Source organism: Myotis nattereri (genome assembly GCF_964212035.1).
Source record: "Myotis nattereri genome assembly, chromosome: 4".
Lineage (NCBI taxonomy): Eukaryota > Metazoa > Chordata > Mammalia > Chiroptera > Vespertilionidae > Myotis > Myotis nattereri.
The window spans coordinates 101113185-101127067 of record NC_138079.1 but is presented as its reverse complement, the minus strand read 5'-3'; the positions used below and the strand labels follow the sequence as shown (position 1 = coordinate 101127067).

Genomic DNA, 13883 nt, shown 5'->3' with positions numbered 1-13883 from the left:
GAACCCATTGTGGCCCTCGAGTCAAAAAGTTTGCCCACCCCTGGGTTAAAGTGTGAAATGTTTGCACCTGGCTATAAAGCAAGTTGTGTTCCTGGGCTGAAGAAACTGCAAGGAGGCTAGCTGTCACTAGGGAGAGGAAGCCAGGCATTGCTACGTGATGTCATTACCCGGCGCCCACAGTGACCATTTCAGGGCTGGGCTGGGCTGAGCTGTGGGCCGCATTTTGCGCCATGGGGTCTTGACAGCATCGTCTGCGATCTGGTGGGCTGAAACTCGGGGGTGGTGGCGGGGCCTGTGTCCCACTTGGGGGAAGCCGAGTGTTGCTTTGCGGGCACCAGGTCCAAGGTGCCGTTTCCCTGTAAATGGCCAGTGTGCATTACGGCAGCTTTTGCACTGAGCGTCTGTCCCCTGGTGGTCAGTGTGCGTCACAGCGACCGGTCAGATAGTCGGACACTTAGCACATTAGCCTTTTATATATATAGTAGAGGCCCAGTGCACGAAATTTGTGCACGAAGAGGGGGATGTCCCTCAGCCCAGCCTGCAACCTCTCCAATCCAGGACCCCTCGGGGGATGTCCGATTGCCGGTTCAGGCCCGATCCCCGTGGGACCGTTGGCTCCTAACTGCTCACCTGCCTGCCTGCCTGACCGCCCCTAACCACTCTGTCTGCCTGCTGGCCTGATCACCCCTAACCACACTCTCTTGCTGGCCTTATCACCCCTAATTGCTTCCCTAACCGCCTCTGTCCCGGCCCCCGCCACTATGGCTTTGTACAGAAGGAGGACTGGATAACCGGAAGATGTCCAGTCCACCCAGTCTAATTAGCATATTACCCTTTTATTAGTATAGATAGATAGGTGCCTCCAGGTTCAGAGGAACTGGTTGGCTACCAGATCATCTTACAAGAAGAAAATGCAAAATATTTACCAAAAGTTTTTCCACAAGGTCTCTTGCCTTAGGAAAGAATTTTTCAGGAAAATCATATTCCAACTTAATGATCTTCTGAAATATAAGATATTCGTTTCTGTAAAAATAAGAGAAACCATCATTCTGGGTAGGGTCACACAAATCTCCCAGAAGCGAGCTGTACCTTTCCTGGGACAGTATCTCCTCTCCCCACAGAGCCACTGCATTCATTAAAGCAACATTGTAAAAGTCCTCCCACCTTGGCTCAGCTCCCTCCCACTTCTCTGACTGCTTCAATGGGCAGAGGTATGTGGGTGCGGGGTGGGTAGAAGGTGGAGGGTAGAGAGAAGGACCAGGGAATGTCTCTTACCCGGCTCGGAACGGTGGGAGTCCTGCCACAAGCTGGTATATTATACATCCAAGAGCCCAAAGGTCTGAACTTTGAGGGGAAAAACAAAGAATGACATTTGTAAAATTTCAGTGACATGCAGAGGTCTTTTCCGTTCCCTCTGTTCATACCACTCCATTTCAGCTTCCTATTTACCGCACTCCTTTAAAACCAGGTCAGTGTGAAGGTGGGAACCTACCTCCCTGGGAACTTGGGCCCAGAGTATCCTACACACACCTTTTCCAGTGCCAGCGGTGAGCGGGGTGCTGAGGAGGCTGCTAAGAGAGTCTCTCATTAACTCATGTTTACCCTGACAGAGACGCAAGCTCACAGATAATAGGAAACCAAAGCAGACAGTCTATAGGATGTGTACAAAGCAAGCTTTCTCTTCCCCTTCTTGGACTCACAGTGCAAAGCCCTGCTCCTTCTTTATAAACATTTTAATTATATGTTTTAAAAGAAACACCCTACAGTTCTAAGTTGCCCTGTCATTTCCAGAACCAGCTGGCAGGGACTCGGGGAGGAGGGGCGGGGGCAACACTGCTCTCCTTGCCCTGGATGCCACCCCCTCTCCCACCTACTCTGGTCCGCTCTCTGTTCTCTCAGTGCCACCTCAGAGCTCACAGCTGACGTCTACTTTGCATATTTAATTTCCTCTGTAAGTGTTGCGTTCTATTCCCAGCTCAGCCCTAAGAAATCATCAAGATGCTCCTCAACCTGCACTGCCAGCTGCTTCTCCATACTCCCATCTCCATCCCTGCCCTGTCTGTCTATAGGGCTCAGAGGTGACTGGATGTAGTCAGTGTCTGGAAGCGGCCACAGCCTGATATCTGGAAAATGAATTCCAAGGGCATGGGTGGAGACAACAGGCCAACTGCAGTGCCTGGGCCTTGGATGAGGGCTCTGTATCACCAGCACCAGGAGAGAGGAGGAAGCTCTTGATTTGGAATAGAAATGCAACAGGTCAGAAATCTGAGTCACAACACAAACAGGGAGTGAAGGGCATTTAAAAAATGAAATCTACATCCTAGCCGGTTTGGCTCAGTGGACAGAGCGTCGGACTGAAAGGTCCCGGGTTTGATACCTGGGTTGTAAGCTCAATCCCCAGCCCTGGTTGGGGAACATGCAGGAGGCAATAAATCAATGTGTCTTTCCCCTCCCTTCCACTTTCTCTAAAAATCAATGGAAAAATATCCGCGGGTGAGGATTAACAATAAATAAATAAATAAATAAATAAATAAATAAATACCTACATTCTACCCAGTAACTAGTTTTTATACTTGCTTTTCTCTATTGTTTAGTCTAGTTAAAATAGGAAGCTACATAAGAAAAACACCTACAGCAAAGCATGCCCTTTATATGTGGACAGAGAGAGGATGGAAAGAGAAGGGACAGGGGTGGGGGGGCAGAGGGAAGGAAGGAGACAGGGAGGGAGGGAGGGAGGGAAAAAGGAGGAGGGAGAGAGAAAGGGAGGGGGGGAGAGGAATACGGATGTGAGAGAGACACATTGATCAGCTGCCTCCCGCATGGGCCTGACCATGGCAGGGTTCTTGCAACCCAGGTATGTGCCCTTGACTGGGAATTGAACCCATGACCTCTTGGTCGGTGGGCCAACACTCTAACCACTGAGCACCCAGCCAGGGGCATTGGTTGATTCTTATATGTGGGATCGAACCCACAACCTTGGCATATCGAGATGACACTCTAACCAACTGAGCTACCCAGTGAGGGCTCTAAAATGTTTTAAAATACAATAAAAACTAAAGGGGGAGTCAGTTTAGTATTTCTAGCAAGTACAAAAGATTTTAAAAATGTTCAGGTAGGGCAAGTCATTCTACTTTTTGAAATTCAACACAGGAACTTAGGGTAGCCTTGGGGCAGCCCAGCAGATATCCCATCTCTTCCTCTGGACAAGTAGGAGTGCCTTCTGCCCCACAGCACAGAATATGCAGCACACAGTAAGCATGCCAGATTGTGCCAAATAAACAAAACCACTTCAACATCCAATGATAAAGGAAGAGTTTGACAAACAACAGTAAATCATATGCTAAAACACCCCACAGCTGTTAAAGATGACTGCAAATAATTTTAGTGACATAGGGAAATGTTCATCATATAATCACAATAATTATATAATGAACCATCATATATTTAATAATTAGATAATAGCCATTAAATATTTAATGGTTGCCGAAACCGGTTTGGCTCAGTGGATGGAGCGTCGGCCTGCGGACTGAGAGGTCCCGGGTTCGATTCCGGTCAAGGGCATGTACCTGGGTTGCGGGCACATCCCCAGTGGGGGATGTGCAGGAGGCGGCTGGTCGATGTTTCTCTCTCATCGATGTTTCTGACTCTCTATCTCTCTCCCTTCCTCTCTGTAAAAAATCAATAAAATATATTTTTTAAAAAAATAAATAAATAAATAAATAAATAAATATTTAATGGTTATTTAATAACTATTCAAAATTGGTTATTCAGTATGACTCCAAGTTGCATAAAAATTACATAACCATATATAATACCCCTAGAAAAAAATAACTGGGAAGATACACCAACTCATTATTTGAGACTTTAAGTGGGCTGGAGACTGAATGTTTTTGTATTTTTATTCTCCATATTTTCTAAGAATTCTTTCCAATGAATATGTATCACTTTTTAAATTAAAAAATCTGAACTATTTTTGAATATCACGTACTAAAAATTTGAAAAGCATAAAAAGATATATATTGATATCTCCCTCACAACCCTGTTCCCTCAACATTACAGTGTTATTTTCCAATTCTTGTAGACTCTTCTAGTGTTATAAAATGCATGAACAAACAGATCTGGGTAGACATTCTCCCTCCTTTTTTCACAAAAGGTGTCTTCCTTATCTCATTCAGTAGAGTGGAGATCTTCCCCATCATGCTAATAAGCTGCCTCATCCTACAAGTAAACCCAAAATTGATGAAAAGCTAGTACTTAGTCAGCAGTGACACACACACTTCAAGAATTTGGCCAACAGCACCAACCACCCTCAGGAGCGTGTCTCAGCCTCAGCACTGTAGACATCGGGGGGGCCAATCATTCTTGCTGTGAGTATGGCTCTGCACTGCAGGATGCTGAGCAGCCATCCACTGTACGCCAACAGCACTCTCTCCCAACTCTCACCAAGTTGTGACACTAAAACTGTGCCCTTACACAGCCAAATGTCCCCTGGGGAGAATATTGGTTAAAAGGCTCCATGTAGGAATCCCTGACCTATAATAATAGCATTTGGCCCTCGGCAAGAGCTCAAAAATAAAGAGCCTGGAGATCCAAGTTTAATCCTGAAGAGAGCATCCTTCTATCCTTCATCATGTTTCTGCCCCACAGCTCCACCCCTTAAAGGGTTTTTTAAAAGCTGTTATGCTCACAAACACAGAGCTGCTGTCCCCAGAATCACTCAGTCCTCTGAAGGCTTGGGCACCATTACTTTGTCATTTTAGGAAGGCAGCCCCTTGCAGCCTGCCAATCTAGGTCACTGACCCGAAGACCCTCTGTCAACTCAAGGGAAGGTGCCAGCAGACCATGTGCTTGGCTGGCCCTGGGGAGGAAGAATCCAAAGAAAAGCTTTAACTACAGAATCTTGTCACCACCTGGAACCACTCCCCAAACTCTGAAACCCCAGATTCTACTGCCACCTCAGTCTTCCACCTCCCTCATACCTCCCTGACAGCTCCCCAGACTTTCCCCCACTCCTAGCCATCAACACCCCTCCACACACCTTCTTTTCTTCCACTATCCAGCTGCCCTGATGCCGACCCTTCTTCACTCTTCAGACTACTGCCCTTGTGAACAGAACCCCAGCTCCTGTGTCCTCTATAATTTACTCTATACCCACCAAGGCCCTCAACCCTGCAGCCACTGCCAGGCCTGTCCCAGTCTGAGCCCTGAGCAGAGTTGGCTAGTGCTGCCTGGGCCCTTGCCAAGAAGCTGGCTCTGTCCCCTCCCACACATGCTGCCTTCTGGGCCTCTTCCCATAGTCTGCAGAGTCCATAACACTAAACAGCTGACCTGTGGCTGCCAGTAATGCCAGGCTCCCAGAGCAGGAGGCAACACAAGGATCCCTGGGCTTTGAAACAAGCAAGAAGCCTTGTTAAATAATAAAGACCTGTCTGCCACACTTCTTTTCACCAAAGTTATTCCAAGGGAACAAGATCTGATCTCAAAGTATAAAGCAACAACCACCCCAGGAAGTATAAAATGTAACAATAAAGTAACACATTGGTTATTAAAAGAAAGATATTGGTTAAAAGGCAAAATGCTAACTTCTTCCAAAGTAGGCTTAGCTATATAAAGGCCATGAAAGGCATTCTCTTAAAAAAAAAACAAAAAAACAAAAATAAAAATAAAAAATTTTCAAGGAGAAATATATCAATGATGAGAGAGATTCATCAATCAGTCAACTACTGCACACCTCCCACCTGGAATTGAGCCCCCAAAACGGGCATGTACCCTGACCAGGAATCAAACCATGACCTCCTGGTTCATAGACAGACACTCAACCACTGAGCTACACCAGCTGGGTGAAAGGCACTCTCTTAACTATTAATTTCACATGAAAAACTGTATTAGCTACTTTAGAGAAAAAGATTATTATGTATCAGGAAAAAAATATATATATATATGGATAAGAACAAGAAAAAATCAGGTTACCTTTTACAGGCCGATTTCTCTGTGAGCAGCTCTGGAGAAACATACTGGGCTGTTCCTACAAACGAGTTGGCCCTGGCTGATGAGAAGAGGAAAATGGTCATGCTGATATACAAAACACAACTGTGGACAGTCATATCAGGACATCATGGCTGACATGGGCATAAACTGGAGCTTTTTGCCAGCACAGCACTCGTCACTTGGAACCAGACTATACTGTACAATCCTGAAAGCCTTACTTGTCCGGGGCCCATCCCTCACACCCCATTTTGAGACCCTCTCCTCCCAGGGCTGGCTCAAAGGCCACCTGCTCAGTGACATTTTCCCTGACCACCAGGGAAGCTCCTTCCAGCCACCTCCCTGCCTCATGTTCTCCTAGTGCAGTGGTTCTCAACCTGTGGGTCTCGACCCCTTTGGGGGTCGAATGACCCTTTCACAGGGGTTGCCTAAGACCATCGGGAAACACATATATAATTACATATTGTTTTTGTGATTAATCACTATGCTTTAATTATGTTCAATTTGTAACAATGAAAATACATATCAGATATTTACATTACGATTCATAACAGTAGCAAAATTACAGTTATGAAGTAGCAACGAAAATAATTTTATGGTTGGGGGTCACCACAACATGAGGAACTGTATTAAAGGGTCGTGGCATTAGGAAGGTTGAGAACCACTGTCCTAGTGCCTCTCACCAACACTAGAGCAGCCCTCACCCAGCATTCTCTCAGCTGGAGCATCTCAAGGAGCCTGTGGTGCTTAAAAACAGTTCCGGACATGCAGCAAGCACACAATGAAAATGCACAAAATGCAGGAAAGGACTGGATCCCCTGCAGGGCAGGAATACCTTCTTTTAATAAACTGCTCAGGGACATAAAGGGAATAAGACTCATGTGTCCCAGCTGGGGAACCCCCACAGCATACTGCTGTCTCTAGTACTGGACTGTGTGATGCACAATTCACAAAGATCAAATGCAGACCTGGGTTGGGTGGCAGCAGGACCCTCTGGACCTGCCTATCACCACAGAGAGGAGGCACTGACACCCATTCACCCCAGTGGCCCCAAGGATCTTAGGGACCTCAGCAATGGCCATGCATCCCTAATAAAGAACCACAGGCATAAGCTGCATGCCCCACCACACTGCTCCTGAGGCATCCTCCATGGAGCATCTCTGGCACTGGGGACCACAGAGCTGCTCTCAGCCTTTCCTATGACTCTCAGAGGATGAAGGATCAGAGATGCCGGTATGAGAGCCACCTATCATCCGAAAGCAAATTGGTTCTCCAAGGAGAGGAGCCACATATTTCACTCATAGCAACCTTCCAGGCTGGTACTGTGTAACCAGCAGACATTTGTTGTCTACTTTTATGATTGAAGGAAATGTTCGATTTCAACTGAAAGGTTAGTGAAAATCAGTGACTTTTCTCCTCTCCAGTGTCATGGCTGCTGGCTGGCTTCTATCTGTGACACCAGGGTAAAAACTCCAAAGAGAGCATTAGAAAACCACAGAGGTAATCTAGTCACCTCCCCCTGGAAGTTCAGAGATAAGCTAAAGGTCAAACTTCTCCAGCTACTGGAAAACCAGACCTAGAACCAATCATTGGTAAACACAGCATCCTCTATGCCACTGACCCCCTCACATGTAGGACACAGTTAGGAGAAAGGAGAAAGGTACTGGGCTGGGTTGCTGTTTCCATCCTCAAAGTGGTTCAAAGAAAGTGATCAGCATCCTGGGCTATACACCGCTCTAGTCACCACAAATCTGTAAGTCAAACTCTGAGGTGCCAGTGGGGAAGGAGGGACCTAAAGAAGTGTTCCTGAGGTCTGGGGACCCTCACACTCTGTTCAAGCCATAAGTGCAGACTGCTAGTGTCATACCCATAAACCCACATATGAAGCACAGCAAACGTTCACAAAATATGGTCACCTCTTGGACAGAAGATGAGAAAACACTACTGCAGCACATAAAAAGGAGTCTGGCCCTGCCCAGTGTGCTTCAGTTGGTTGAGCATCGTCCTCTGCACTGAAAGGTTGCCAGTTTGATTCCCGGTCAGGGCACATGCCTGGGTTGTGGGCTCGATCCCCAGTAGAGGGCATGCAGGCGGCAGCTGATCTATGTTTTCCTCTCGCATCAATATTTCTCTTTCTCTCCCCATCCGCTCCTCTCTCTCTAAAAATCAATTTAAGCCCTAACTGGTTTGGCTCAGTGGATAGAGCGTCGGCCTGCGGACTGAAGGGTCCCAGGTTTGATTCCAGTTAAGGGCATGTGCCTTGGTTTCAGGCATATCCCCAGTAGGGGGTGTGCAGGAGGCAGCTGATCGATGTTTCTCATCAATGTTTCTAACTCTCTATCCCTCTCCCTTCCTCTCTGTAAAAAGATCAATAAAATATATTTAAAAAAAGGGGGGGGGGGGGAGCCTGCAAGTGAAATTTATCCCAGGAATGCAAAGGTGATTAAATATATATATAAATCAATCAATGTAATACATTATATTATTAAAATTAAGGACAAAACCACATGATCACCTCAATAGATGTATAAAAAGCATCTAACAAAAATTCCTTCATTATAAAAATGCATAAAATGAGAACAGAAAGAAACCTCCTCAACCTAATAAAGGCATCTATGAAAAAGTCAAAATTAACTTGTTATTCATAGTGAAAGACTAAGAGCTTTTCCTAGGATTAGGAACAAGACAAGGATGTCACTCTTGTCATCTCTATTCAACATAGTGGAAGTTCTACAGGCCAATTAGACAAGAAAATGAAATAAAAGGAATCCAGATTAGAAAGGAAAAAGTAAACTACCTCTAATCATAGATGACATGACCTTGTACACAAATATCAACTGTATTTCTTTCTTTCTTTTAAACCCTCACCTGAGGACATGGTGGGAGGGAGGGAGGGAGGGAAACATCAATTGGCTGCCTTCTATATGTGCCACAACCCAGACATGTGCCTTGACTTGAAATGGAACCAGCAACCTTTTGGTGCACAGGATGACGCTCAACCAACTGAGCCAGTCTGGCCAAGCTCAACTGTATTTCTATACACTTGCAATGAACAATCTGAAAATTAAAGTAAGAAAACAATTCCATTTATAATACCTTCAAAAATAAAATACTTAGGAATAAATTTAACAAAAGTGCCAAGTTTATACACTGAAAACTACACAAGATTTTTGAAATTACAAAAAATCTAAATTAAAAAATTTAAAAATCTAAAGATTTCCCATGTTGAAGGATCAGGCTTAATATTATTCAGATGGCAATACAGTCCCTACTTACGATGGTTTGACTTACAATATTTTGACTTTACAATGGTACAAAACCGTACTTTGAATTTAGATCGTTTTCCAGGCAAGCAATATGTGGGACATCAGATAGTGAGCCATAGTTCTGTCGGGCACGCAATCACAAAGGTAAACAACTGACTCTACAGTGTACTGTGTTGCCAGCATTTCTGGATATTGTGTTCTGAGCACATTTAAGGTAGGCTAGGCTAAGCTATGATGTTTGGTAAGTTAGATGTCTTAAATGTGTTTTTGACTTCCAATATTTTCAACTTATGATGGGTTTATCGGGACATAACCCCATCATAACTTGAGGGGCACCTGCACTCCCCAAACTGATCTACACATTCAACACAGTAATAACCCAAATCCCAGCTAGCTTTCACTGAGAACAATGTTTTCAAGGTTCATCCAGATCATAGCATGTATCAGAACTTCATTCCTTTTCATGGCTGACTAATATTCAATTGTATGGATAGAACACACTTCATCCACTCATCAGTTGATGGATACTTGAGTTGTTTCCACTTTTTGAATAACGCTGCTATGAATATCCCTGCACAACTTTTTATGTGAACATGTTTTCAGTTCTCCTGGATATATACCTATATGTAAAACTGCTGAGTTATAAGGTAACTATGTTAAACCTTTGAGGAACTGCCACACTGTTTTCCAAAGTGATTGCACTATTTAACATTCCCACCTGCAGAGTCTGAGGGTTTCAATTCTCCACATCCTTGCTAATACTTATCATTTTTATCAAAGCCATCCTAGTGGGTAATGAAGTGGTACCTCATAGTGGTTTTGATTTGCATTTTCCTAATGACACTGAGTACCTTTCCATGTGTTTACTGGGCATTTGTATATCTTCTTTGGAGAAATGTCTAATTAGACCTTCCGTCCATTTTCAATATTTTTTATGGTTTTAAATAAACTTTATTAAGGTGCAGTTCGCATAAAACAATGGAAATATTTCAAGTAGTCAGTTAGATGGATTTTGACAAATGTATACACCATGTAACCACCATTCCAATCAATATATAGAACACTCTTGTCGTCCCCAAAAGTTTCCTCTTTCCCTTTTTCAGTCAGTCCTCCTACCCCAGCCGTGGGCAAACTACGGCCCGCGGGCCGGATCCGGCCCCTTTGAAATGAATAAAACTATTGAAAAAAAAGACCGTACCCTTTTATGTAACGATGTTTACTTTGAATTTATATTAGTTCACACAAACAATCCATCCATGCTTTTGTTCCGGCCCTCCGGTCCAGTTTAAGAACGCATTGTGGCCCTCGAGTCAAAAAGTTTGCCCACCCCTGTCCTACCCTTTGCATTCCCCACTCTCTAGTCACTAATTTGATTTCCATCACTGTAAATTGGGAATCTAGAATGTCATATAAGTGGAATGATTAGTATGGATGTATGTATCTAGCTTTTCTGGCTCAGCATATTATAGAGACGTGTCCATGTTGTGTATGTCACTAATTTTTTCCTTGGGTCAATACTTAGAAATGGAATGGTTGGGTTATAAAGTATCTATTTAACTTTACAGTAAGTTACTGGAGTATTTTCCAAAGTGACTGTAGCTTTACATTCTCACAAGCAATGTGAGAGAGTTCTATATCCAATTTTATATCCTCACTAATACCTGGATTTTTTTTTTTTTTTTTTTTTTTTTTTTTTTTTACTCTTCTAAAACTTTAGTCATTTAATGTGTGGTTAGTAGTATCTTATTGTGTTTTTTAAAAAATTAAGGTATTATAAATGTGTGGTTATTCCCCCATTGCCACCCCCCTCAAAAATTTTTAAAATATATTTTTATTGATTTCAGAGAGGAAGGGAATGGGAGACAGAAACAGCAACAATAAAAGAAAACACCGACTGGCTGCCTTTTAGTGGAGATCAAGCCCACAACCCGGGCATGCGCCCTGACCGGGAATCGAACTGTGACCTGCTGGTTCATAAGCTGACGTTCAACCACTCAGCCATGCCTGCTGGGTTCAATTTTTTTTATTTTTCCAATGATGAGTTCTTAATATCTTCTGGATACAAGTCCCTTATCAGATATATGATTTGAAAATATTTTTATTTCCTATTCAGTGAGTTGTCTTTTTTACTTTCTTAATGGTATCATGGCACAAAAGTTTTTAAACTTAATGTGGCATGATTTATCTATTTTTTTTTTCTTCTGTTGCTGTGCCTTTGGTTGTTGTTGGTTTTTTTTTGTTGTTGTTGTTTTTGTGTGTGTGTGTGTGTGTGTGCCTTTGGTATTGTATCTAAGAAACCATTCCCTAACCCAAGGTCATGAAGATTTACTCCTATGCTTTCTTCCAAGAGTGTTAATAGTTTTAGGTCCTAGATTCAGATCTCCAATCTACCCAAGCAAACATCTTGAGTTACTTTTGTGTATGGTGTGAAGCAAGGGGTAATAATGTTGTTGTTGTTTTTTAATATATTTTATTGATTTTTTACAGAGGGGAAGGGAGAGGGATAGAGAGTTAAGAACATCGATCAGCTGCCTCCTGCACACATCCTACTGGGGATGTGCCCACAACCAAGGTACATGCCCTTAATCGGAACTGAACCTGGGACCTTTCAGTCTGCAGACCGACGCTCCATCCACTGAGCCAAACCAGTTAGGGCGGTAATAATGTTTTTGATAATTTGGTCATTACTGGAGGATGATGGTGAGCCAGTTCATGACTTTCAAAAGTGGCAAGTAAAGGGGAAAGAGCAAGCATTTATCCTGTTTTTCCTCCACAATCAATACTACTAGTTAAGGCAATAGTTGCTTTGGGGAAATTTCTCTTTAAAGAAGAATTCCATCTCAGGAATAAAAGAATTAGACTATAATCATTCTTTATTCTCTACTGAATTAATAGATCTAAGCCATTATGGCGTTAAAGGGCTGTTGACAACATAGAGAAATGGATGGATATCAAATGCTTCCTAATAAAGAAGGCACCACCACCAGACTTTGGTGTGAGAGAACTGAACCTGAATGTGATCAAAGTGGCCAGCACCAACTGCTCATTTACAGGATGTACAGAGAGGAGCATGCTACATGACTCCACAGAGATGTAATCGAGAAACGTTAGAAGACAAATGACCTGGTTTCTTCAACCGACTGCAAGTCACAGAATGATTTCGGCTCTGAAGCCTTTCCCTGGATCCCCCCTCCAGCTGTCCTCCAACCTACACTGGCAGACCCACCCCTCCTGTTTGGTGAGTGAAGCCTCCACATCTGGCTGTATACCAGAAAAGCCTACATAAATCAGGACACAGGTTTCCAGACACAAACCCCAAGTCTGAACCTCCAGGGTCTCCAAGAAACTCAAGCATTTTGCAAAGGGGGCAAAGGCCAGAGACAAAGCCACAGACAAGGGGCTTTCTCGACATGATTAGGCTGTCCTCACCCGGACATGTCTGGGGTACCCGTGTGCAAGGTTGGAAGTCACAAGTCCTCTGTGCCGGAAATTGTTCATCAATCCCGTATGACCTCAACAGTCCCTGCTGTACCCCACCCCTGCCCATTATAGACAGGGAGGCGACTCTGACCTAACAGGCAGCAGCAAGAGAGAGATGCAGGGCTTACCCCCTTTCAGGAGCAACCTACTGGGACAAAGGTCTGTGAAGATAGACAACCTGCCTCCTGCCAGGAGGAAGGGGAACATGCTTAGTGCACAGTTAAAGAATCTGAGCTCCCACCAACACTTTCCTTCTGGAAGTTTTAAGGTGTTTTTGGGAAATCATCTCTGCACAAAAGTTTTTGGTGTTTTTTTTTAAAAGCGAATACAGAAATATATTCTAAAGTACTTCAAACAGAAAATGAGAGTAATTCACTAAAATGAAACATTCACATAATTATATATGCTTTTCCCTTTTCTTTAGGAAGGAAAAAAAAAAGCCAACTCATCTATATATACAAGCAATTCTCCCTGGTTTGTAACATAAGGACTTTGAGCCTCCTGCTTCCAGAAAGAAAGAAAAGCATGCTTATTTATTGTACTATTTCACCAATGCATTTAAATTCTTGTATTTTTTCAATGACTACAGGGCAACAGGACTAGCCTGTATCAAATATCAGATTCTGAAGGAACTATACATGAAGGAAGGACAAAGCAGACCCCAAGGTGGGCAGCTCTCAAGAATGACTGGGAGGTCCCATGGCAGAAGTAACACAGACTGTGATAAGCAGCCTAACAAGAACATTTGGGGACACAGCAATTCCTGTTGGGTTCACCTCTGTCATGAACAATGCTATGGTTATGGGTTATACCATGTCCATAAAAACATGATTACTGGCCAATAAAATATTACTATGCAATATGCATAGGTCGAACAGATAAAGGTTTGGGGGCATCTCACAAGTGCCAGTAGGACTTCCCTGGCTTTGTGCATCTCCAGGTGGGAGACCACCCATCCTCTGATGCCCTCTATGGGAAGGAGGGAAAGGCAGCTACAAAAGGCAGGCAAGTGAGGCCAGGACTAAGACTTGCTGAGAAATAACAGCATATTCCATGATTCCAAGTTTTGTTTCAGTCCTGAAAGGGTGGTGCTTTAGGATTCTCAGAGAGGTTCCCAAATCAAAGACGCTGGTGACTCAATGAGTGTTTGCG

At 43.7% G+C, this 13883-nt stretch overlaps 1 protein-coding gene across 3 annotated transcripts in view; it reads right to left on the bottom strand.

The window, feature by feature from the left end:
* Positions 1-13883, bottom strand: part of PDPK1 (3-phosphoinositide dependent protein kinase 1) — a 90105-nt gene that overhangs the window by 26085 nt on the left and 50137 nt on the right. For all 3 annotated transcript variants that reach the window (XM_081089259.1, XM_081089261.1, XM_081089260.1), the window contains 3 exons: positions 5971-6046; positions 1276-1344; positions 927-1023 (listed from right to left, as the gene is read on the bottom strand). In XM_081089259.1, the coding sequence (XP_080945385.1) occupies positions 927-1023; positions 1276-1344; positions 5971-6046 (242 nt within the window). The remainder of the gene's footprint in view (positions 1-926; positions 1024-1275; positions 1345-5970; positions 6047-13883) is intronic.